This window comes from Hyperolius riggenbachi, chromosome 1, assembly GCF_040937935.1.
Source record: "Hyperolius riggenbachi isolate aHypRig1 chromosome 1, aHypRig1.pri, whole genome shotgun sequence".
Taxonomy (NCBI): Eukaryota; Metazoa; Chordata; class Amphibia; order Anura; family Hyperoliidae; genus Hyperolius; species Hyperolius riggenbachi.
In genome coordinates, this window is record NC_090646.1 from 231,135,335 (window position 1) to 231,162,244 (window position 26,910).

General features: G+C 42.9%; 1 protein-coding gene across 6 annotated transcripts in view; it reads right to left on the reverse strand.

The window, feature by feature from the left end:
* Positions 1 to 1,577: 1,577 nt before the first annotated feature.
* The window catches only part of NPNT (nephronectin), a 144,420-nt gene continuing 119,087 nt past the window's right edge, over positions 1,578 to 26,910 (reverse strand). For all 6 annotated transcript variants that reach the window (XM_068231325.1, XM_068231300.1, XM_068231308.1 and 3 more), the window contains 4 exons: positions 9,770 to 9,856; positions 9,060 to 9,158; positions 7,430 to 7,686; positions 1,578 to 6,181 (listed from right to left, as the gene is read on the reverse strand). In XM_068231325.1, coding sequence (XP_068087426.1) covers positions 6,089 to 6,181; positions 7,430 to 7,686; positions 9,060 to 9,158; positions 9,770 to 9,856 — 536 coding nt within the window. In that variant the 3' untranslated portion in view covers positions 1,578 to 6,088. The remainder of the gene's footprint in view (positions 6,182 to 7,429; positions 7,687 to 9,059; positions 9,159 to 9,769; positions 9,857 to 26,910) is intronic.

Here is a 26,910-nt window from a genome sequence, read left to right on the forward strand (position 1 = left end):
CCCTAACAAAATCTATGGTGGTCTCCGGGTCCCGTTCTAGGAGGTTGTTGAAGATGGCGGACAGGGCCTTAGGGATCTGATCTGTAGTTACGGACTCCGGGACTCCCCTGACTCGAATATTGCATCGACGTCCTCTGTTATCGAGGTCCTCAAGGTGTCGAGAATGGTCAGTAAGTAGTGAGGTATGGACCAGAGCTGTCCGTTGCAGAGTCACTATGTGCGAGTCCCTTTTGGCGCCCGCAGCTTCGAGGGAGTGGAGTCTTGCACCGATGGCGACCACTTCACTGCGCACATCTGCTATCGCAGAATGAAGCGAGTTTTTAATGTCATTCGCCATGGCCCTGATGTCTGCCAAAGTGGAAGGTCTGTCTTGTGCGTCACCAACCTTAGTAGTTGTCGGGGGAGAGGAGCCGGGGGATGAGTGCGCTGATGCGTTCTCCTTAGCCGGCGCCATCTTGGCGGCCTGCGTGCTGCCTTTGTGTGGTTTGAAGATCTCCGGGATGACTCGTCCACTTGTTGTCTGGAGTGTCTTGGGGTCTGCCGTGGAGGCTTGGCTGCTTCTCGTGCTTCTCATAGCCAGGAGCAAGGTGGATTAAGCCAGGAAATGTAGCTTCTAGTGAGCGGGGAGCAGGAGCTCTGAATTCAAGCGGCCATCTCTGAACGGCGTCAAGCCACGCCCCCCCATTGCATTTTATTTAAGCTGCTTTTTATTATATATTAAAATCTTCTAGTGAGCTGTTCTTAACTGTGTGAATGCTTGAAGCACAGAGAGTTAATTTTCAGTTGTTATACACCATGTAACAACTGAGGAATGTAAACAAAAAATAATGTTATCTTCACTTCGAATTGGATCCTAAGCTGAAGGGGCTTAGTTTCCATGGCAGGACAAAGTGCTGTGTTTAACTGTTTGAATGCTAGTAGGTTTAAGGCTGTAAGGAATCTTTTAGATCAAAGAAGAAATGCTGCATTTCAGACCACTTTAAGAGAGTCACCTCCCCTTGTGATGCGCTAGCATTTTTCTCACAGGGTTCAGCTATGGACACAACTCAGTATATAGTATTCACCATTATTTCAGGTGTTGCGTGTGCACCAGCGTCCCTCTGTTGGCTTCCAATGCACGACACGTGACATCGGAAGTCAACAAAGGCTGGTGCATGCTGACTGAGAAGAACTGAAGAGGAGACTAAGGTGTGTTTCGCTGTGGTTGCTCTACATATATGCACTTGGTGAGGGGGAGGAGACATAGACACCTTTGGGGAACACAGGGAAAGAGAGGTGGCCATAGAGATTTAGGGAGAGAGAGAGCTCCCCATCCTAGCTACAAGTCATACATTTAGGTCTGGCGTACTTCTCTTTAGTGAGTTAGACCTAAATGTCTCGACTTCTAACCGAGGATATATGGTTTACAGTTTCCCAGTATATATGCTGTCTTTCCCATTAGGACATCTGCCATGTCAGAGTTGGCTTACAGCTCATGCTGGCACTGACTGATAAATTATGTCCCCTACTGTACAATGTCACAGAGCGTCATAAATAAAATGATCTGCATAAGAAATAAATATGATCAGTACTGTAGATGGTGTGAAAACAATTCTGTTTATTGAATACACAGAACTGGCTACAGAAATAGTATGCCTATAATATTGATCATCCCTCTGGTGCATTTGATAGCTGTGAACTGGAATGTCAGATGACTGATGGATAAAAACATTCTTAATTAGAAAAACAGTCATTTCTGGCAGTGGCTGTTACTCATTATCATCCACAGTAAAGGCCTGGTCACACTATGGACACTGTCCTGCCTTTTCCTACTATCCAGTGCAGAAACATATAAAGACATGTCAAAAGTAATAGAAACGTTGCTTGCTCATACCAATACAGTACAGTTCTAAAAAAAAATACCATGCATGTTGCATTGTCATGTTGCAGACTTGAAACCCATGCACAGCAACAAGCAACAACATGCATGACTACATCACACCTACATGCATGTATACCAGTTGTGGCGCATTCCTCATAAATATCATCCAAATGCCAAATACACCCAGAATGTTTATTAAGCTCTCAGATTGGAGAACATAAATAAGTCTGCAAACCTGGCCTAAATTGATTCAAAACTGGTGCAAATAGGACAAAAGATTGCCTGGACCATATCAGAAATGGCCATGGCCAAACTCCTGGGTGGCATTAATGCTATTTCCACTCAGAGTTGTCGCACATTGGCGGGGAAGGGGGGGGGGGGGATACGCAATTCTGGCACTAAGTATTGCCAGCAACCAAATTACCTTTTTTTTTATTTAAAGGAATACTATCGATTCGCATATTTTTTTTCAATTGACACAGGAATTGTTTGGGAAGTGCTGCTGAGGACTGGTGTATACATTTTAGTAGCAACCTCTTTGTTTACTGTTATCAATATACATTCAAAGTTTACTGACGTCAAAACTGACGGCTGACTGAGCCATGAGGAGAGGGGAATTCCCCTCACACTTGATCAGTTAACTCTGTGTGTAGCTCTGTGTGTGACAGAGAAGAGAGCTCCCAACAGCTGCAGCTCCTGTGTTTCTGACTGACGTGTCTGAAGAGAGCAGAGAAAATGTAACTAATTGTCACAGCTTTTCATACTGTTTTTGCTTTCAGAGTTTGATATGTTTGATATTTGCTTTCTGTAGTCTGATATGCAGCTCTGGCTGTGCATTGAAGCAGACACCCCTTCTGCAATTGATTTGTCCCAATATAGCTAAATCCTACCCTCAATAAATTACAGCTTTTGCCTCTGATATTTAACATGAAAAGTAGGAAAATGTTTACACAGCTACTTAGACATTATTTGCACACTGTCATTTTAGAACACTTTGGTATCGATAGTATTCCTTTAAGTTCCGGCTGTCGCTGCTGCATAGCAATTCTCATTATGGCCTTTGGCGGCACCCAAATGCTCTGCCTAGCGATGCACCAAAGTTGGCTGATTCGTATCAGACCACTGAAAGCTCACTGGCCTATCAGCAATGTTAGGCATGATCTGATATGACACAGTTGAGTGTTGTAAATGTGTGCCACCTAATAGCAGTCAATGTTCCATCCAGCATCACTTACCATCGCCAGTGTTCTCTGAGCTAAACTGACCATACACTACCTGATGTGGTAAAGCGATTGATTCTTATCTGACAGGGATCCAATCAGAAAGGAATCAACTCCTACCACACACAGCACATCAAATTTCAATAGATTCCAGCAGGACATCTATTGAAAATCAAGCAAACTGCAGCCTTAATGGGGGAATCCATTTCCAGCAGGAGGAATTGAATGGGAAACTCAATGAGTATATGGGTACCTTAAGAACTTTTGTAAATTATGGCCAATGTATTTACATGCAAAACTAAATTTCACACTTATTGTGGTAGAGGTAAATGTCAATCTAGTTGTTCTTCCCTACATAAACATCATGTACCCTTTTATATAATAATGGCACACTTATGTATGATGAGTTTACTATAAAGAACAAATTGTTGAAGGGATTGTATACAATTGCACATTAGAAACAATGTGCATGTAAATGATTGAAGAGACTGAGGTGTCCAGCTTTCTTCAGGCTGTGTTCCCATTTCTATGTAGGTAAAGTGTGGGGCAGCCATGACCTGCTGGTACTGTATATGAGCGCTGAGTCTAACAATTTGCTAAGCAACACATGGGCCACAAGTAGACCTGCTGTGTCTGGCTCTTCATGTCTCTGACCTGCTCTCTGAGCCATGGCTGTTGCAGTACAGCAAGTCCTCCTCTGTACATCTGAGATATCTGATGACACTGTGCTGATGTAAAACCCACCAGCTTCCCACTAAGCTCCACCTCTGTTACTGCAAATCCAGTCAGTGCTAAACATTGCCAAACATGACATAATAGGAGCACCATTCATACCTCAGGCCCTAAATTTCACTTCTACCTATTAGAGATGTGTAGTCTAGTGTAGATACATTTTTTAAGGTGATGATGCATTTCATTTTTGTATCCATGCTGTCATTTCTCCATTATTTTCTAAGCACGTCAGAGTGCTATAATATTTAACACATGCACATAAATATATATGTACAGAAAGAATTTTCAGCTAGAGTGATTGGCATGTTACATACAGAGTATTCTATGTAGAAACTAACTTGCATAATGAAAAAATAAGGCTGCTAAAGTGAAAGTTAAAGGCATGTGGGTGGTGTAACTGGGTGCAGCCAATCTGACACTGGACAAGACTGGGACAATACGCCTTTACAAAGATGGTGCTGTGCTCCTTTCTGGGCTGCCTGCAGCCTTTGCTGATGTCATTCCCCCAGCATGCACTTTGCCAGGTAGTATCTAGTCAGCATAATCACAAGTTATGGATTTTCTAACCATAACAGAAAAGGAAAGTGGCAGACTAACAGCTAAGAAGCAATGAGCCTGCTGACTGCTAATTTTATATACAGTTTAGGTTCATCAAATTGCTCACTTCTATGTACAGTATTTGTTCACAACCAGATCTGTGTGGGCTATGAATTCTTGTCTCCATTGTTTTCACAAATTTGTGCAATTCTTGATTAGGAACTCCAACCATACAAACACATTGGGCGTAATTCACAAAGCTTTTTCACCTGTTTTCACCTTATCGATGTTACTTGTTTAAGCTCCCAAAGAGCACAAATATAATATGACTAAGGTAAGAAAAGTAATATTGAAAATAATGAAGGAACAACTTGCTTTGATTGATTATTTTGCTTGTAAATGTGCTGAAAGATGATTTTTATCAATTAGGTGATAAGTCATGTATGAGAAGTTTTGTGAATAGAGCCCATTGTTACAATGGATATATTTGAACTATGCTAACAGACAAAATAGATATAATTCTCTTAAACCATTACTGTGATGTACATACACACTTGCCACACCATTTAACCATGTGAGTTCCCATGTATCCTCCCTGCAGCAGCTCTGCAGTGTCTCCCCCACACCAATCCTACACAATTACTAATTATCCTCCTAGGTAAGGTCTTTCTTGTCATTAGCCCTCCTGTTTTGATAACTCCATAGCTGTTTTTATGAGTTTTTCTTTAGTCAACACTAAAAACAAGTGCAAATGTATCTCCATATTATGTATGCCACTACCAGCATCTCATCTACCCAATTACTCTGTCACATTTTTATGAATATTACATGTTTGGTTGTTACAGAATCCACTTGGTAATTGCTGATAATATCCAATTTACAATTCCATCCACAGCCAGCTATGAGTTTGTAAAAATGTAAACTATGCTGCCTTGCAACCATGGTGATTCATTTCTTTGGCGTACAGAATTTCCCAGAATTCTCATGCACAGAGGACCAGATGTTTAAACAAAATGGTGTCATGTTTAAAAAACAAATTAAAAATAACATTTCTTGCACTGAGTCTACTGAGTGAATACTGACAAATAACTGAAAGGGAAACAAAAATCACAGCTGCAAATATTTTCTTGTATGCCTTTTCCAGAGTAAAAGGACTCCAATATAGATTATGCTTCCACAAAGAATTAATGTGCAACATTTGTAGCCTACTAAAAGCACCAATAGGACTTTCAGACTGAATGCATGTTGACAATTATTCACCATAATTTATTAACATGCTATACCCATTATAAAAAATGTGTAGTTCATCTCTGTTGATAAATACTTCAGTATACAATATGCATTTACAAAGCTTTTTCCTCCACTACAGGTGGAGTTTGACTTGGACTTCTCAGTGGTGCCAATGTTGTCAGAAGCTTGAGCACTTATTTCAAAATGTCCACACCACACCAGACTGGTTCCTTCTGAATAAGTTCAGTTCCTCAGAAAATGGTCTTTGGTAGTGTGTGTAGTATTCGAAAAAGCAGCACATTGAAATGTTCGTAGAAAACAGACAATCTCCAAGCACTTGTGCCTGTTGTCGTCTTCTAAACGGAGCACCTGTTGGGTTTTAGGACCTCCTCTCCTGCAATTTTTAGTTTTAATTATTTTTGTCTCTGGTTTCACAACAGCTTTGGTGATGTACGTCCACTTTCCTGCCCCTCTTTTCTATTGGGTTGTCATACACGTTAGCTGCCATTCATGCTTTATAGCACTGTCCTCTTTTCAAAATGACATCATCAAGGCCAACTCGTCCTGTCCGATCTCTACCTCTTTCTGCTTTGAAAATAATCTGCAAAGCAAAGCATGTTTTGTTAAAGAAAGTTCATAGTCCTGGCAAGTTCAAAATCGATTTGTTTTGTTAGCCTCATAACTAATCTATTCACAGAGATAATAAATGCCTTTTTCAGTGGGGAAACCCCATATAATCTTGTATGGTATGAGCTTAGAAGGAAAATGACTTTTTGTTATTTCCATGTTTGTTACAAGATGAAAAAACATAAAGCTCAGAAGAGCAGCGTGTTTGAGCTGTTTATGACTTGGCAGTCATGGCTCTCCAACATACACACCTTAGGTCCTCAGCTAAAACCATAAGGGATCAAACCCACTAGCAACCTTTTCTAAGCGCTAGTGATTTGCAAAGCTCTTGCTAATGCAATGCTATAAGGGATTTTTACAAAATCACATCACTCAAGTGGGTTCACTAGTGGTTTTCAGGCCTAATTCACCATTATATTAACTGGATCCACGAACTAGAAATCAGAAATCCCCATAAAAACCACTAACATGATTTTTGCACTTACCATAACACAGAGCGATTTCCAGACCAATTTCAGGGAATGCGATTTTGGACCCTGCATTCCCTGAATGAAATCACTCTGAAAATGCTGCATGCATATCAACTACTATTTTGGCAAATCGCTCCTGGGGAATCGCTACCACAGGCTTGCATTAGCCTAGCACGTTAGGAATCACAGGCCATTCCTTGGAAGCGAAAATCGTGGGTGAAACCGCTCTATTGGTCCTCGGGCCGAAAGTGTGTACAGGTGTATCCCAATGTCGCTGGCTGCCCTAGTAGTGGCCTAACTGGTCTGATGCTGTCAACGATGCCGACTATTATCCCCCCCCCCCCACCCCATCAGCAAGACGGCTTGTGCCTGCACAGTAGCCTGGAGCCAAGCGGGCTTGGCTCTTTCCAGCAAAACTGAGCAGCAGCTCGGAAACTTCAGGGGTCTCAGCAATGGAACGGAGGGATAAGTAAAGCCTCTCTAAGATCCAGAGGTTTCCCTCTCCTGAGGTAAGTATCTAAATTTGTTAGTTTAATATCTCCCAGATGTGCTATTAGGTCTTAAAAGGAAGAAAGAAATATAGATATATGTTAATAGTGAATACTGACATTCAGAAGGTTACCATTAGCAGTAAAGATGATTAGGAACAACACGTGTATGCATAATGCATTATAACAAGGTTAACTCTAAATGGTCTCTGCAAACAATCAAGTTATTGCTATACAATATGAATGAAGTGGTATTCTACTTACACTTTTGATTCCAGACCCAGGCAGGGTTATGTTTGTCTCTCCCCACCCTAGACCTCCACTCCTGCTCCACACAGGAGGCCCATGTCCGCCAGACCTCCGTGCATAGACTTGTAGTTTCCCAGAATTCTCCTTAGACATGAGGTGTCTGAATGACAGGCACAAGTCCCCAGAATGTGATTGATGTCCAAGAGAAAGGTTTAAGCGTGCTACTTTTCCATACTTTCCTTTAGGCTCCATAATGGTTAGATATTGTCCTCCTAAAACCACAAAAAAAATGTTAAATATGTTAATTTAATATGTTATCAAATTATTACACCCCTACAGGTGAACTCTCAATGTTCTGTTCTGCCATTAGTAATGTTGTTTAACCACTCCTCTGACTCGCACAATCCTGGCACGTGTTGATGCCAGAAGAGAGAGAGACAGTGGTGCACTATTACAGACCTGCAGCTTACTGGTCTAATTTGTGTGGTAATTGGTGTAGTTTCCCCTAGTAAGCTGCATAGACTTCTCCCTCTACAGTCTCTGCTGTCTGGTAACATGTCACTGGTTCAGGCAGGGGCAGACTAATGCCTGTGCAGCTGCCCAAGAGCCATGTGGCTTTGCCACAAGCTTTTTCCTCACAGTTGACAATGTTTTTTCTCACGCACATATGTGTATGAGTACTCGGGAAAGTGGCGCAAAAAAGAGAAGCTTCAGTTGGAATGGATCCTGGAAAAAAGCTGCTGAAGCAGCAGCAGCTGTGTCTCCATCTCCATCTGATGTCATTTTGTGGGACAACCACAGTATCATTATGTTACTGGGGGATAACCGTAGCATAATTATGATATATGGGGACACCTGTAGCCTAATTATGTAATAATTGCAGATTATTAAGTTTCTATTAAGTTTCTGGAGGTCATACTGCATAATTATGTTAATAGGGCACACATGCATCTTAATTGTCACTGGGAGAAGCCTGCAGCCTAATTATAATATTGGGACTTACATCAGCCTGGCTAAAGTATCGAATAAGTACTGTATGTTATCAGGGGAACACATGCTGCATAATTAAGTTATTGGTGGACACATGCTTCATAATCATGTTACTGGGGGACACCTACAGTCTAAGTATGTTATTTTATTATGTCTCATGTGGCTGTTCGTTCAGTAGTTAGGATTTTTTTAATGTATATTTGGCAAAGAGGGAGCCCCATCTAATGCTTTGCTGTGGCCCACTGATTACTTGCTAAGTAAGTGAATATGCACATATAATGCGACATGTAGCATGCCCCATATTTTGCCAAAAATATCTGTATGTTGTTTGTATTATCTGCTGGTCTTTGGTAATATCTGCATTTTTCTTATATATGCCTATTGTTGGTAATATCTGCTGCTTAATAAATGATTTTGTTTTTTTTTAATTTGTATAAGTCTTTTTCTTTAGAAGCATATGACCATGACACTGGCATGAGTAGTGATGTTTACTTGTGCCCCAGTCATACCAGAGGCTTAATGTATGGGTAAAACAAGTGTTACACATTAATATAGTGTCTGCAGCATTCTGTTATGTCATGGCTATTATTTGGCCCCACCCACAATGCACTATGACCATGCCCCATGGGGTATGTATTGAATGGGAAAAACTTACCTAATGGATCTCTGACTAGTTCCCAGTGTAAATCGTTGTTTTTATCTCTTATCCAGCCACACAGTCCATGGTCAAAATTACAGCTATGAACAAAAACCCCTGAAAAAGAGAAGGATAAAGGATAACAGCTTTCTAACAAACCAGGTATACCATTATTTACAAAATACGGTTTATTTGTTACAGCACATAAAATCTTAGAGAATACTACATTTATGCCCCACCCTCCCAGGGTTAAAAGCAGCAAAAAAAAAAAAAAAAAAAAAGAATAAGTGATGTAGGTAGCTTCTTCAGTCACACCACAGACCTGATATCTGTCTGCCAATTACAAGCCAGCAATACTTTCCATCAGCAATTCTATCATGGAGCAGATGCTACTCACAACATTATACACTGCTGGCTGTTGAAGCAGTAACTAGTAGTAAATAGTGATGATCAAGTTTATGAAAACTCATGGAGAAGCATGTGATTGGTTGATTAGCTGATAGATTTGCAAAGATCTGCTTTGCTGCGATCACATCCTGCTTTAGCACATGATCATGACTAGCAAATCAGAGGCTTACATACAGTATCTATCACCTGACCAAACTGGTCACATGCTTCTCTGTGAGTTTACTAGACATGACCATTGACCATCACTGATTAGTAATCTTCCAGCAGACAAATGAAGGGACAAGAGTTGAGAACAAACAGTTACTTAATTATTTTATTACCTGGATCATCATTTTCATCAAACTCATCAGCACTCAGACCTCTTTCCACATCAAAATAGGAAAATATGTTGTTTTCATGACGTGGAACTGTGAACAGAAAAACAGGAATAAAAATAGGTATCTGAGTCTTAATATTTACTTTTCTTGCACTATGGCCTCATTCATATTGTACATGTTGCCATCTGTATTTCGGTAACACGTGTAGGAGGCAGACACGCATGAACATCAGTGTGATGTTCACATTGCATGCATTGCATACCAGTGCAGTGTGGCAAAGCATGCTGCACACATTTTTTAGCAAAACGCACGGCTGATTCATTCACTACAGTAAATGGGATCAGCCATGCAACGCATGGAAACGCAGATGGCGTGTGATCGTACGCGTTGCGTTCCGATCGCACGGCCATCTGCATGTGACGATGTGAACGAGGCCATATTAAGCCAGGACAGTTCAGGTGGGTAACATTTGTTGATTGTCGTAAGGTAAAATTTATGTTATATTACAGCATAAAGAAATGTTCTGTTTATATAGTTAAAGCAAACATTTCTGCCATTCTCTTCCATCATATGCGTAATTTTATTACTACACAGTGTCACCTCACCTTGATTCCCAGAGCTGCTGAATTTGCTGCCTTTGTTTCACAGCTGCTGCCCTCTAGCTTTAAGGACCTTTCCTGCAGAGCTGATGTTTTTCTATCTGGTTCCTGACCCTAAGGGCCTGAGCACACTAATGGGCTTCTGTCAGCTGTGGACAGAAACGAGTGTGCGCAGGCTCTAAAGGGTTATATTTGCCGCTGAGCTCATTAAATGCAGATGCAGATTTATGCAATTTTCTTTAATGCCTAATTTGCTGTGTAAACATGGATCAATCAAGTCCTGCAGCTGCTTTATACCAGGGGTCTGTTTTCAAGCCGCACAGATTTGGATAACATTAGCGTGCAATTTGCATCAAGTCAGAATTATTTGCATCAAACAACTTGTCGAATTCAGTCGAATTCTTGTATACAGAAACCAAAACAGCTGAGCAAAATTGGGAGAAGGCTTCTGATAAGGTTTTTGCACAAGAAAGTTCAAAGGGTCGTTACGTTTTATTTTTCCTTTCAGCAAGTCAGATTTCTCATGGCTGAGGTTAAGAATAAAGTCTTAAAATAAATCCCTTAAACTGAACATAAAAATATGACACTCCGTTCTATTTTATATTTACCTTTAGTAAAGCCTAAACACAATTAATCATCACATAAGTTTATTTTCCCTTCAGGTTAGCTTTAAAGAATACAAAAAAAATTGTGCATTAAAAACAATGATTGTTGAGATGTTCTTTTTAGGTGGATTGGTGGCCAGTTTCTCTAATTCTTGGCAGGGTTTGTTTGGCAACACTCATCCTTTATCATGTATGGCTTGGCTAACAGTAATCTATCATTATCATTATTACAAGGAGAAATAATAGTATATAATATCTTGGAGCAGTAAGCACAACTGTTCTCTTTCTTTTTGGAATGTAAGTGAAGAAGCCTTTCCAGGTACTACGTACATTATTATTAGGAACTTTGGGTAACTGAGGTCTTCCCAACAGCGAATAAAAAACCCTTAGCCCTGGAAACCACTAGCAGCACGTTACTAAGCCTTTTCTAAGCATTTGTGATTTGAAAAGCTTTTGCTAATGTAATGCTATGGGTTTGATCCCACTTGAGCGATGTGATTTCATAAAAATCTCCCATAGCATTGCATTAGCAAGAGCTTTTTCAAATCTCTAACGCTTAGAAAAGGCTGTCAAGTGTGTTTGAGCGCTTAGGCTATTAAACTTAGCAATGCTTTTAGTTTCAAAATGTAAGCTGATGAATCAACCTCTGCTCTGCTATCAAATGCTGGTCAGGAGAGTATGCACTCCATGATCTTTCTCTCTGACTGACTTAAAGGGATACTGTAGGGGGGTCGGGGGAAAATGAGTTGAACTTACCCAGGGCTTCTAATGGCCCCCGCAGACATCCTGTGCCCGCGCAGCCACTCACCGATGCTCTGGCCCCGCCTCCGGTTCACTTCTGGAATTTCAGACTTTAAAGTCTGAAAACCACTGCGCCTGCGCAGCTGCATCCTCGCTCCCGCTGATGTCACCAGGAAAGTATTGCACAAGCCCAGTATGGTCTTTGGTCTGCGCAGTACGCTCCTGGTGCCATCAGCGGGAGCGAGGACACGGCAATGCAGGCGCAGTGGTTTTCTGACTTTAAAGTCAGAAATTCCAGAAGTGAACTGGAGGCGGGGCCGGAGCATCGGTGAGTGGCTGCGCGGGCACAGGATGTCTGTGGGGGGCCATTAGAAGCCCCGGGTAACTTCAACTCATTTTCCCCCGACCCCCCTACAGTATCCCTTTAAAGAGGAACTCCAGTGCAAATAATGTAATAAAAAAAGTGCTTCGTTTTTACAATAATTATGTGTACATGATTTAGTCAGCGTTTGCCTATTGCAAAGTCTTTCCTCTCCCTGATTTACATTCTGACATTTATCACATGGTGACATGTTTACTGCTGGCAGGTGATGTTAGTGGAAGGAGATGCTGCTTGCTTTTTGTCAGTTGGAAACAGCTGTAAACAGATGCAACAAGGCTCCCACAGTGTGATGTTAGAACCTTGGTCGTGACATCACCCTGTGGGAAGGGTGTCACAGCAATATCAGCCATACAGAGCCCCCTGATGATCCGTTTGTGAAAAGGTAAAGATTTCTCATGGGAAAGGGGGTATCAGCTACTGATTGGGATGAAGTTATATTCTTAGTTACGGTTTCTCTTTCACTTCCGCTATATATTCTTCCACTGAGTGCATGAGGGAACATGCTGCAGGGAACATACAATTTCTGTGACTGGCATATAGTTCTTGCTGAAAGTATGCTGCCAATTACACCTCATCTGTACAAAGACCTGCACCACATAATTAAAGTGAATCTGCCATCCTGGAGGTCTGTATAAATATTTTGGGAAAAAAAACCAAATGATTTGTTCTGTAGTCCTACAGTCTAGCCACTATTCAGGTGCCAATGAAGATGCTGAAGAATGTGGATAAAGCAGTCATGCTGCAATCTTCAGTAATATCCTGTAAGTAATAAGGCAGAGACTTCCGCGTGACAATAGCTATGACACAATGGCACGTAACTGGAGAAAGGTCTCTGCAGCTGTTGCCAGTGTCCTGTAAGCAGGTAAACTATCCAAACAATTTGTGTGCATACTGTGGCAATAAATCCATGTTACCTAATCCAGACCTTCTCAATCCTCTATACATAGCTCTAATCCAGCATGAGAAGAGTCTTCATTCCACTGACAGTGTATGTTTAAGGAAGAATGTCAGGATCAGATATTCTACCCGGGCAGCATTTAATCTGGGAGGTCTGTATGTGAACAACATACTGTATATCTCAGCTGCAGGTGCACCAGCTGACATGCCTTCAAAGCTTAAAGGGAACCTGAAGCGAGTAAAATTATTTGAAATAAACACATGATGTACCTACAAATGAATATTACATAGTAACCTCACGTCAGTTCCTGTCAGAAGCTCACCATTTTCTTCTTACAATGATCCCTTCCAGTTCTGACAATATTTTGTCAGAACTGAAATATACCAGTTGCTGTCAGTTATATATCAGCAGCTGTCAGTTACAACTGAATGTGCAAGGTAATGTCCATGTTTCCCTATGGCTCAAGTGGGTGATATTACTGATATTACAGCTTAACAGTGTGCTGACCAGGAAGCTGTTATGGGGTAATTGCCATTTTTAAAATGGAGGACAGAGAATTCCATTGATCACTGTGGACAAATGGGATGCAGAAGAGGAGAAAGAGATTGAGGAGTAGACTACACAGGAGGTAAGTATGACCTGTGAATTATTATTTTGACTTTTTATTTTCAGTTTAGGTTCTCTTTAAACATGTGGGACTCCAACAATACTTCTTCACACAAAACTCTATCAACTACTGTACTATGCAAAAGCTGTAATTAATCTTTGTAAGGGAATGTCCCGTTACATAATGCAAGCAGGAATGTCATTGTAGTTTTGACCTTCTGTGCATACCTGCTGGTGAAACGGTGACAGGTTTTCTTCAACATAAAGGGGGGAAAAAAAATCACACTGTACTAAATGGTTACACAAGGTACCTTGAAACTGACAGATCTTGTTTCTCTTCCTGCAGTTAGTTGTTTGTTGCCTGAACTTTCAATATACCAGATAAAGTGAACCTTAACCTCTTGAGGACTGCAGGGCTAAACCCCCCAAGTGACAAGGACATTTTTAGTAAAAAAAAAGGCCACTGCAGCTTTAAGGCCAAGCTGCAGCACAACATAGCACACAAGTGATCCCCCCCCCCCCCTTTTCTCCCCACCAACAGAGCTCTCTGTTGGTGGGGTCTGATCGCTCCCCCCATGTTTATTTTTTTTTATATAAATATTTTTGTTTGTGTTTAAAAAAAAAAAGACTTGTTCCTTTAAACCCCTTCCCTCCCTCCCTCCCTCCCCCCAGTCAGCCAATCATGGCGATCAGCTCTCATAGGCTTCACCCTATGAGAGGCGATCGCTCTCTTGTCCCCCAGGGGGACAGCCGTGTCACACGGCTGTCCCCAGTGCAGCACTGCTGCTGATTGCAGCGCTGCACCATATAAATAGACGGCGATAACGCCGTCTAACAGTCTTCCGAGCGGCAAGAGATTGAAGGCGGGTTGGAGCTCCCCCCCCAAGCAGGAGATGTGCGCACACCCTGCGAGCGATCTCCTGCAAAACAGAGCCCCAGGACTTTACGCCAATTGGCGTTAGGCGGTCCTGGGGCTGCCGCCGCGGCCACGCCCATTGGCGTGTCACGGTCAGCAAGAGGTTAAGTGAAAGTAAACTTATGATATAAACAATTGTGTTTATCTACTTACTCCTAGAATTACTCCTATGTTATAAAAATGTGTAAAAGCAGACTTATTGTTATGTCTCAGACTCAGCTCAATGACACAGTCTGTCCTGTGTCTCAGGAGAGCTAAGTCCGACTGGGTCCTGACTGGAGAGAGAATGTCAGTTGCATAGCTGAATGTTACCGTAACTCTTTCAGGGATTTAAGGTTCCCTTCCAACAATTGTCAATATAAATATGGCTATTAGCTGTGTAGGGAACATCAGAGCTGGGTCCTGGATGGGAGATGTGTTTGGTCCCTTTAAGGGCTGCATGTGTACCTGGGAAGGAGCCCAGGTATTGTGTAGCAGCAAGCTACTTGCTGCCTTTTGTTACCTTTTTTTCAGGGACGGACTTTGGAATGGGAGGAAAGGAAGGATGGGCCTTCACACACCTGGCTTTCTGTGGAGCAGAGAGAAGCTCTGCTAAAATTTGCATATAGAGGCAGCACAGGTGCAGTATGATGAAGGATGTTGTGCAGGAAGCATGTGTGCTGTTGACCTCCTGTACAAATGTGTTTGGATGCACTGTGAGAAGCAGAACCACACGATGAACTGCTGATTTGGATGGTTTTGGCCTAATGAACTGGACTGTATTGCATACGTTGGATTTTACTAATGCTAAGGACTCCAAAGATGAATGTAAGCCTTTCATTTAATGCTGAAGCAAAGCTGTTTGATTTACATGCGCTTTGAGTCCTTTGGGGAGAAAAGCACTTTACAAGTGTAAAAAAACTATACAGCTTTATATTTTAAAATCAGTGGTGTAAATGGAATTCGTAAGAATCTACCTATTTATGATGAAATACTAATGTGTAGATTACTGTAAATATAGTGAAAAGGCAGCTACAAGGTGAAATGCACAACTCCTATAGGAGTGACACTAGGGTAGTGGCGGTATATCGGTACGCCGTGGTTTGATTGTACATTGTAATCATACTATGCACAAATACGTTTTACCACTTTCCAAGAGGGAAGCAGTGGCGGGGATGCAATGTAGCGGCGGGCACATGAACAGCTGCAGAGGTAAACAAATACTCACTTTGCCGGGGTCTTGAGCGCGTGTACTGCTTACTTCTTCCTGTTCTTGCGTTCCATCTCCCTGCAACAGCAGCCCCTAGACGCCCCCCCTATACTGCGGCCACCTATTACTGGCTACACATATTCCTGGCATCCTATACTGAGGCCAACTATTAATGAGTACACCTATTCCTGGCTACCTATACTGCGGTCAACTATTACTGGCTACACCTATTCCTGGCCACCTATTGCTGGCTACACCTATTCCTGGCTACCTATACTGCAGCCACCTATTACTGGCTACACCTATTCCTGGCCTCTTATGCTGGGGGTACCTATACCTGGCTACCACACATGGGGGGGAGGGGGTAGCTCTGTGAAAACTGCACTGGATTTTGGCGCAGCCAGTGCCGCCATAGGTCGTAATAGGAATTAAGGCTATAGGGGCGTTTACTGAGCAATATGGGTGTCGTCAAAAGACAGAACACAAATTACTATAAAGACACTGTAATTTGCCTGCAAGCAGCCGAATTACATCTTTCTCCACTATCCATGGTGACCTGGAGGGGGAATAGTATTTAACGCTTCCAGAACTCTTGCAGGAGCAGGGTGAGCTGTTTGACAGCTTTACTTTGCGCCCAAATCTCCCGGTGGCCTAATCATATGTATGCCGAGGGAGTGGGGTACACCTGGCTACCATACTGGTGTGGGGGCATTATTTAAAGAGACACTTAAGCGGAAAAAAAAAATGATGATATACTGAATTGGTTGTGTAGTACAACTAAGAAATAAAGCATTAGGAGCAGATACATAAGTCTAATATTTGTTTCTAGTACAGGAAGAGTTAAGAAACTCCAGTTACCTATGCAAATTGCCATTGAGCTCTGCAACTTTGAAAGTCACAGAGAGCTCTGACTTCTGATTAGGTTATCTCAGCTGTATTGTGTTTTTCTTTTGCAGAGAACAGTTCAGGACTGGTCAAAAGTTCACTGCCTGTTCTGTAAAAACTTTTAGGGCCTGTAGAATGCTGAGTAATGTGTAAACTGCAAATATTACAGAATCATGCAATGTTATAAAAATAAAAAAAAAGCTGTATAACTGAAAATAAAAATATGAAAATATTTTTTTTTTGCTACCAATGTTCTAGTAATTACCCCTAATACACAACCAATTCATGATAACATACATTTTTTTTCGCTTCAGTGTCTCTTTAACCACTTCCCAACGCACAGAGGCGGCCAGGAAGTGGACCACGCAAGGACCGCCGCATGTACAGAGGCGGCGGTTCTTGTAGGGGCATGGGCGGCGCGATCGCGTCATTCGTGACGTGATCGGCCGCCGGGGACTGGCTCCGCCCACCTCGCGCTGTAACCCGCCGGCCGTTCGGAAGCGCAGGCGGGTTACTAGCACCCGGATCGCCGCATACAAAGTGTATAATACACTTTGTAATGTATACAAAGTGTATTATACAGGCTGCCTCCTGCCCTGGTGGTCCCAGTGTCCGAGGGACCACCAGGGCAGGCTGCAGCCACCCTAGTCTGCACCCAAGCACACTGATTTCCCCCCCGCCCCCTGATCGCCCACAGCACCCCTCAGGCCCCCCCCCTGCCCACCCGCCAGACCACTGTTTGCACCCAATCACCCCCCTAATCACCCATCCATCACTCCCTGTCACTATCTGTCAACGCTATTTTTTTTTTAATTCCCTAAACTGCCCCCTGCTCCCTCCTGATCACCCTGCCACCCCTCAGATTCTCCCCAGACCCCCCCCCTCTGTGTACTGTATGCATCTATCCCCCTGATCACCTGTCAATCACCTGTCAATCACCCATCAATCACCCCCTGTCACTGCCACCCATCAATCAGCACCTAACCTGCCCCTTGTGGGAAATCTGATCACCCACCCACACCAATAGATCGCCCGCAGATCCGACGTCAGATCACCTCCCAAGTGCAGTGTTTACATCTGTTCTCTACCCTAAACACCCACTAATTACCCATCAATCACCCATCAATCACCCCCTATCACCACCTGTCACTGTTACACATCAGATCAGACCCTAACCTCCCCTTGCGGGCACCCAATCACCCGCCTACACGCTCAGATTGCCCTCAGACCCCCCCTTATCAATTCGCCAGTGCAATATTTACATCTGTTCTTCCCTGTAATAACCCACTGATCACCTGTCAATCACCCATCAATCACCCCCTGTCACTGCCACCCATCAATCACCCCCTGTCACTGCCACCCATCAATCAGCCCCTAACCTGCCCCTTGCGGGCAATCTGATCACCCACCCACACCAATAGATCGCCCGCAGATCCGACGTCTGATCACCTCCCAAGTGCAGTGTTTACATCTGTTCTCTACCCTAAACACCCACTAATTACCCATCAATCACCCCCTGTCACTGCTACCTATCAGATTAGACCCCTATCTGCCCCTAGGGCACTCAATCACCCGCCCACACCCTCAGAACGCCCTCAGACCCCAGCCCTGATCACCTCGCCAGTGCATTGCTTGCATCTATTCCCCCCTCTAATCACACCTTGAGACACCCATCAATCACCTCCTTTCACCCCCTAGCACACCTACCCATCAGATCAGGCCCTAATTTGTCCCGTGTGGGCTCCTGATCACTCGGCCAAACCCTCAGATCCCCCTCAGACCCCCTTCCGATCACCTCCCCAGTGCATTGATTGCATCTATTTTCCCCTCTAACCACCCCCTGAGACACCCATCAATCACCTCCTGTCACCCCCCTAGCACTCCTATCCATCAGATCAGGCCCAATACAACCTGTCATCTAAAAGGCCACCCTGCTTATGACCGGTTCCACAAAATTCGCCCCCTCATAGACCACCTGTCATCAAAATTTGCAGATGCTTATACCCCTGAACAGTCATTTTGAGACATTTGGTTTCCAGACTACTCACGGTTTTGGGCCCGTAAAATGCCAGGGCGGTATAGGAACCCCACAAGTGACCCCATTTTAGAAAAAAAGATACCCCAAGGTATTCTGTTAGGTGTATGACAAGTTCATAGAAGATTTTATTTTTTGTCAAAAGTTAGCGGAAATTGATTTTTATTTATTTTTTCACAAAGTGTCATTTTTCACTAACTTGTGACAAAAAATAAAATCTTCTATGAACTCGCCATACACCTAACAGAATACCTTGGGGTGTCTTCTTTCTAAAATGGGGTCACTTGTGGGGTTCCTATACTGCCTTGGCATTTTAGGGGCCCTAAACCGCGAGGAGTAGTCTAGAAAACAAATGCCTCAAAATTACCTGTGAATAGGACGTTGGGCCCCTTAGCGCACCTAGGCTGCAAAAAAGTGTCACACGTGGTACCGCCGTACTAAGGAAAAGTAGTATAATGTGTTTTGGGGTGTATTTTTACACATACCCATGCTGAGTGGGAGAAATCTCACTGTAAATGGACAATTGTGTGTAAAAAAAATGAAACAATTGTCATTTACAGAGATATTTCTCCCATCCAGCATGGGTATGTGTAAAAATACACCCCAAAACACATTATACTACTTCTCCTGAGTACGGCGGTACCACATGTGTGGCACTTTTTTACACCCTAAGTACGCTAAGGGGCCCAAAGTCCAATGAGTACCTTTAGGATTTCACAGGTCATTTTGCGACATTTGGTTTCAAGACTACTCCTCACGGTTTAGGGCCCCTAAAATACCAGGGCAGTATAGGAACCCCACAAATGACCCCATTCTAGAAAGAAGACACCCAAAGGTATTCCGTTAGGAGTATGGTGAGTTCATAGAAGATTTTATTTTTTGTCACAAATTAGCGGAAAATGACACTTTGTGAAAAAAAACAATTAAAATCAATTTCCGCTAACTTGCGACAAAAAATAAAATCTTCTATGAACTCGCCATACTCCTAACGGAATACCTTGGGGTGTCTTCTTTCTAAAATGGGGTCATTAGTGGGGTTCCTATACTGCCCTGGCATTTTAGGGGCCCTAAACCGTGAAGAGTAGTCTTGAAACAAAAATGACCTGTGGAATTCTAAAGGTACTCATTGGACTTTGGGCCCCTTAGCGCAGTTAGGGTGCAAAAAAGTGCCACACATGTGGTATCGCCGTACTCAGGAGAAGTAGTATAATGTGTTTTGGGGTGTATTTTTACACATACCCATGCTGAGTGGGAGAAATATCTCTGTAAATAGACAATTGTGTGTAAAAAAAAAATCAAACAATTGTCATTTACAGAGATATTTCTCCCACCCAGCATGGGTATGTGTAAAAATACACCTCAAAACACATTATACTACTTCTCCTGAGTACGGCAATACCACATGTGTGGCATTTTATTTGCAGCCTATCTGCGCTAAGGGGCCCAAAGTCCAATGAGCACCTTTAGGCTTTACAGGGGTGCTTACAATTTAGCACCCCCCAAAATGTCAGGACAGTAAACACACCCCACAAATGACCCCATTTTGGAAAGTAGACACTTCAAGGTATTCAGAGAGGAGCATAGTGAGTCCGTGGCAGATTTCATTTTTTTTTTTTTTTGTCGCAAGTTAGAAGAAATGGAAACTTTTTTTTTTGTCACCAAGTGTCATTTTCCGCTTACTTGTGACAAAAAATAATATCTTCTATGAGCTCACTATGCCTCTCAGTGAATACTTTGGGATGTCTTCTTTCCAAAATGGGGTCATTTGGGGGGTAGTTATACTATCCTGGAATTCTAGCCCCTCATGAAACATGTCAGGTGGTCAGAAAAGGCAGAGATGCTGGAAAATGGGAAAATTCACTTTTTGCACCATAGTTTGTAAACGCTATAACTTTTACCCAAACCAATAAATATAGGCTGAATGGGTTTTTTTTTTTTATCAAAAACATGTTTGTCCACATTTTTCGTGCTGTATACAGAAATTTTACTTTATTTGAAAAATGTCAGCACAGAAAGTTAAAAAAAAACATTTTTTTTGCCAAAATTCATGTCTTTTTTGAAGAATATAATAAAAAGTAAAAATCGCAGCAGCAATCAAATAGCACCAAAAGAAAGCTTTGTTAGTGACAAGAAAAGGAGTCAAAATTCATTTAGGTGGTAGGTTGTATGAGCGAGCAATAAACCGTGAAAGCTGCAGTGTTCTGAATGGAAAAAAAGTGCCTGGTCCTTAACCCTCCTGGCGGTTTTTTTTTAAAATCATGTAGCGAGCCCTGCTCAGCGGCATCCCCCCGCCCGCTTCGATCAGGAAATCCCGTTCAAAGAACCGGATTTCCTGGAGGGCTTCCCCCGTCGCCATGGCGATGGGGCGGGATGACGTCACCAACGTCAGGACGTCATTGGGAGTCCCGATCCGCCCCTCGGCGCTGCCTGGCACTGATTTGCCAGGCAGCGCACAGGGTCTGGGGGGGGGGGGGATTTTTCAGTCGAATGAAAAAAAACTTTTGAATTTTTCGGGAGATCCGATCATTTTTATTGAATTACTGTAAAATCGGATCATTTTATTGTATAGTGTGTGGCCATCTTTAGTATTGCAGTGAAAGGTGGACAGATCCGTACATCACTTCCTTCTTGTTATGGGATCTGTTTATCTATGGATGAAGCTAAATTTGACCTCTTTTGCCACCATAAACTAGTTAAAATGCAATAAAATTAGCATGTAGGTTTTTCTCCTTCTTTGAGAATCCAGGATTACATTACCTTTGATTTCTCTACACATGACATGACAGAGATGTTTTTGGCAGAAGGGGCTCTCTCTTTGGACAATAGATCTTCATGCTTCCTATGTGCACAGAATAAGAACTGACTACTATATTAGTAAGGTTTATCTGCCACCAACTTATAGAGTTTTCTCCTAAAAATGTAAAGTACCTGAGGTGGCAGCTACTGTTTTGGGCTATATGTGACAATGATGTGATGTGCATACGTGCCTAGAGGGAATGCTATCCTACTATTTGGAAGGGTGGACATTTGATACAAGTTAGAAAATGTTTTCAGTTGATTTAAGCCCAACCCTTGCTTTCTCCTTTCTTCATTCTAAATTCACACACACATTTGTATGCTCAGCTAAGTTGATTAGTTGTAATTGCTTATTATGTCAATCTTTAATTATTATTCACTATTGTTCTAATCAAATTCATAGATTATATGATAACGTCAAATACTCTCAATTGTTCTCAATATGCTGCAAACAGAACCTGCCAAATTGGTTGGGTTTAGTGTTCTACAGGGATCTGGAGCTAATAGTAGAACATATACATAGACCCAACTGCACTGACAAAACACTACATTATTAACTGGACTAATGCATAAAATAAGGCTACAACAAAAGTTGGACCTTTGTCATTGACTACTAGACCTTTTTAAAACAACAAACAATGGCATCTATCTTCAAAGCTAAACTACCTTGCAGCCTTCCCTCACAGTTTATCAGCAATGTGGAAAGAAGGCATCATGCTTTCAAGAGTGGAACAAAGACTCGTTTCACTCTCTCTAATCTGCTGAAAAATTGGCCTAGCTGAAGGTTAATCAATCTTCTCACTAAGGCATCCAAATACTGTTCACATTGATTTTATGTCTAACCATGAATGTTCACGTAGATTGTGAGATACTTCAGCTCATGGTATAAGGTGTGTCTGCAGTGAGCTCTGCTAAGGCAGCTTGAAAATGAAGGTAAGGTGGCAATACTACTGTGGTATAAATTTATACTACTGTTCAGGTAGATTGCCTTAACCCCCTTGGCGGTCTGATTCTTTCCGGATTTTAGGGTCTAAAAGCGGTGCAATTTTTTAGCATGCTTTTAGACCCTAAAGCCTGGGGAAAAAAATCACACCGCAGAGATCTGCAGCAGCCCCAGCAATCACCCACCTCCCTGGGATCCAGCGCTGCAGTTCTCCATCAGTCCTCTGGGTGGCGCTGTAACCCTACAGTGAGATTGCTGGCTGTCGTCATGACGACAGACAGCAATCTCACCAGGGGGAAGCAGAGCCTCGGAGGAGAGGAAGAAGAATGGCGGCCAATGTCAGGATCCCCCGGGAGGGGAGTAAAAACTCTGCTGCACGCATTGCGCTGCAAGATCTCTCAGCGGCTACCATGAGTTCAGCTTGGAATAACTGCTCCTAGCTTAACCTGTACTAAATAACTTTGATGTCTGAAGGGAATATAGAGGCAACCAGATATTTTCATCTCTCTGCAGCAAGAGATTTTGGAGCTTATTGACTAACTTGTGGCCCCAGCCCAATAACTCATACATTGGAGTATTACATGTCCTTGCATACACCATTCAGGGTATTGTGTGTCAGCTGCACAGTTCTGTCCTCATCAGTGATCCATATACAGACATGCTCCCTTGGTAAGTATGTTCTATCTTAAAGTGAACCTCAAGTCTAGTAAAAAAATGAGTTTTACTCACCTGGGGATTCCCTTAGCCCCCTGCAGCTGATCGGTGCCCTCTGCGATGCTCCAGTCCCCGGCAGCGACCACTTCCGGTTTCGCCGTCAGGACCCGACAGGCATGGGAACGCGAGTGATTCTTTGCGTTTCTAGCCAAAATATCGCCCCCTATGCTGCTATTGCGGCCAGGAGGCCACATGAGTAAAATGCTATTCTCCATGGCCAAGGGTCAACGTACAACTATCATAAAACCCTTTACACTGAACAGACTGTTCCCTTGTGCACTACTGCCAGCCTAGATATTACTAAAAATAGACGTGTGTATCGGTGTTCCTGGAGGATTCTGCTACCCTTGGCCAGATTAGGTCATCCTATCAAGAGGCTAGATAGCTAAATTTTTGCTAGAACAGGTAAATGACAAAACCTGAGCTGTACACCTCTGCAATCTAGGTAATACTGAACAGCTGTTACCTTGCCAAGCACAAGTACTACCGACCCAGGCTAATGAAACCTTCTTGATTAGGGTTGTCTAAAGTATACAGTCTCCATGACCTGAAACACAGTCACTCATCAGTATTGCATTTTATCTATATACCATCAGGTTTCTATAGGTTGGCTGCTGTATGTTAGCTTTTATAACACATAAAGATCACTAACCAGTCTTTGAGATATAAACATGAGAAAAATCTTGTTATGACTGTTTGAAAACTTGGCTGAGAGACTTGGACTGCATAGTGCTAACCATGTGTGGGCATAAGCAGCTTCCAAAAATTATTTTGTTTGAATTCTGAGGAAATGCTAATTTTAGAACTGGGTTTTTCCTATAAACACAGTACGTTTTGTGTCAGTGTTGTTACAGTCAGAGCCATTTGACTCTGACTCTACTACATTGTAAAGCAGTGCCTTGAAAACAAGGAGAGTTAATGGCAAATTTTGAATGTCCAGCACATGAAACACAATACTATCATGATCCAGCCAGGAAGTGAGCGGGCTTTATCTTGCTGTTGGAGGTGTCCAATGTTTCTAGCTAGAAGAAATCCCATTTAAAGTAGATTATCCTGAGATAATTAACAATAAATTTAAGAGACACAGTTTACTGATCCTTCCTGAAACCTTGTAAAGTCGATGAGCCGGATTAAGGCTAAATGGAGCACTGTAACACCAGCCCCCCTCCAAACGCACACATACAAAACTGATAGAACAGCACCAGTGAATAGAATGGCCATTCTGTAAGCTACATTCTATATAACCATGCATCAGAACCTGCAGACATATTTTGGTGTGATCAGTGCATAAAGCTGCATGATTTGCAGACAGCAGTCAGTATTAGGAGAATGGGATTTACTAGATAGCTGGCAACAGTAATTGAGCACTTAGGGCTAGTTCACATTGCTCACTGCTCAGTTACATTGCAGTATAATTCTATGTGTCAACTCACTGCCCATAGAACTCTATTGGCCTGTTTACAGTACAGCATTGTAATGGATCGCAACAGTCTAACTCGCTGCATGCAGGCTTTGTGATTAAGTCTATGTCTAGCCTCTATTGCAATGCACAGTCATTATAACGTGTGCATTATGCTATTGACCACTGTGAACCTAGCCTCAACTAGCCACACCCAGGAAACAGAGCTTGGGATTTGTCTATCACAGCCTCTAGCAGCTGATCCCGTTACTGTATTAATAAACCGATTCAGTTAAACAACAGTGTGTTGATTGTTCACTGATTTGAAATGTAAATATTCATCTATATCAAGATTAGCCTAACACAAAAAGAAGTCATATGCAACAAAAGCCTTTACAAATCCCTACTGGCTGGTAGCGTTGTACCACTAATTTACTAACACCTGGAGAACTGTGGAGAATGCTGGACAATTAAAGTAATCCAGCAAACCTGGAGGTTAGTGAATTTGTGAGCTTGTGCTGTTACAGAAACCTGCTGCAGCTACAACAAGGACACATTTAATAAATCTTGGACAGACAGAATTTTATCAAAAAAACCTAGTTCTGACTCGGGGCTCGTTTCCACTGTTGCGGTGCGGAATCGCCTGCATTCCACCGCGGACGAAATCGCATGCAGGTGCGATTCCGCATGCGGGTTTGCCGTGATTTCGCATGCGATTCCGCATAGGTAAGGGTATGTGCGAATTTAACCATGTCACTGCCAGTGTAAATTAACATTATACCTATGCGAAATCGCATGCGACTTCGCGGCAAAAACCGCATGCTCAACCCGCATGTGGTTTCCCTATTAAAAGCATTAGCGGCGATTCGCGTGCATTCCTCTCGCACGCGAAATCTGACGGCTCTGCCGTGCAGATTTCTGCCGCACAAAAAAAACGCTCCCGCAGCCGCACAAGTGGAAACAGCCCCATCCACTTGCATTGCTTATGCGAATCCGCATGCAAACACCGCATGCAGATTCGCTATAATGGAAACGAGCCCTAAACTTTTCAGCAACCTGACTGTGTTTAGATATGAGCACAGTGACGTCCCAATATTCTACAGGTCTGATCATTCCACAGCTACGTCTAAATATGTCTTGGTATGTCGTCACACCTTGAGAAGCCTGCAATTAGTGAGCTTCCACTACCCATGTTTCTTTCAGTTCCTGGCTTCAGTACTAGATGTAAGTGATTTCTGCTCTTATTTTTTGTTTGTGAGGATAGTTGGTGACATGAGACAGGCATGCAGGAAGGGAGCTCACACTGCACACTTGTTCCAGTACAGTAAAACAATGGGCTTTGCAACCCAAACCAAGCTAACAGTCCTAGAGCTTGTATCCTCCATCCAGAAAAATATAAAACTAAAATGTTATTACCTATGCAAATCAATATTAACCCTTGCACTCCAAGCTTACACTTGCAGAAACACATAAAACTCAGCAATAAAAACTGCCAAAGAACTTGACGGATATGTTCTCCTGCATATGCGCAGTAGCCTGAAGCCCACTCATGAATAGCTTTTTCCTCCATGCAAATGCGGCCTCATGCCACCGTGCAGGCCGATAGTCCCAGCCAGAAGCAGTGGGGTCAAGGAGGACTTTGGAAACCCTTAGGCTAGATTCACAGTGGTCAATTGCATATCACATGCCTTAAAATGTGTGTGAACTGCAATGGAGAGTGGACATAGACTTTAATGCAAAGTCTGCATGCAGCAAGTTAGAATAACGCGATCTGTTACTGTGAACAGGCCCATAGAATTGTATGGGCAGTAAGTTGACATGCAGAATTTTTCTGCAACGCAACTGAGCACTGTGAACCTAGCCTTAGAGTCCAGATGCTTCCCAATACTTAGGTAGATATCTGTTTTTTCTTTAATTTTGTTTTCTTCCAGGTTTGTTTTACAGTTGATATTGATTATTTTAAAGAGTGGAATATAAGAATCTTGGGTTAGAACTTAAAGAGAACCCGAGGCGAGGTTCTAACAATGAAATCCCCATAGAGAGGCTGGGTCTGCTTATATTGCCCAGCCTCTGTTGCCATTTAGATTCCCCCTAAGCCCCCCCTGCGCTCAGCGAGACCCCATAATTCACAGCCGCGCTGCCGACACCGAGTGTGTCAGCAGCGGCTGTGATTACCTTTGCAATTCCAGTCTCCGCTCTCCCCCACCTCCTGCATCGCTCCGGTCCCCGCCCACATCCCTTCCCTCCACGCTGATTGGAGGGAAGGGACACGGGCGGGGACCGGAGCTCTGCAGGAGGCGGGGGAGAACGGAGACTGACGTTACAAAGGTAAACACAGCCATGGGGTCTCGCTGAGCGCAGGGGGGGGGCTTAGGGGGAATCTAAATAGCAACAGAGGCTGGGCTCTTTAGGCAGACCCAGCCTCTGTATGGGGAA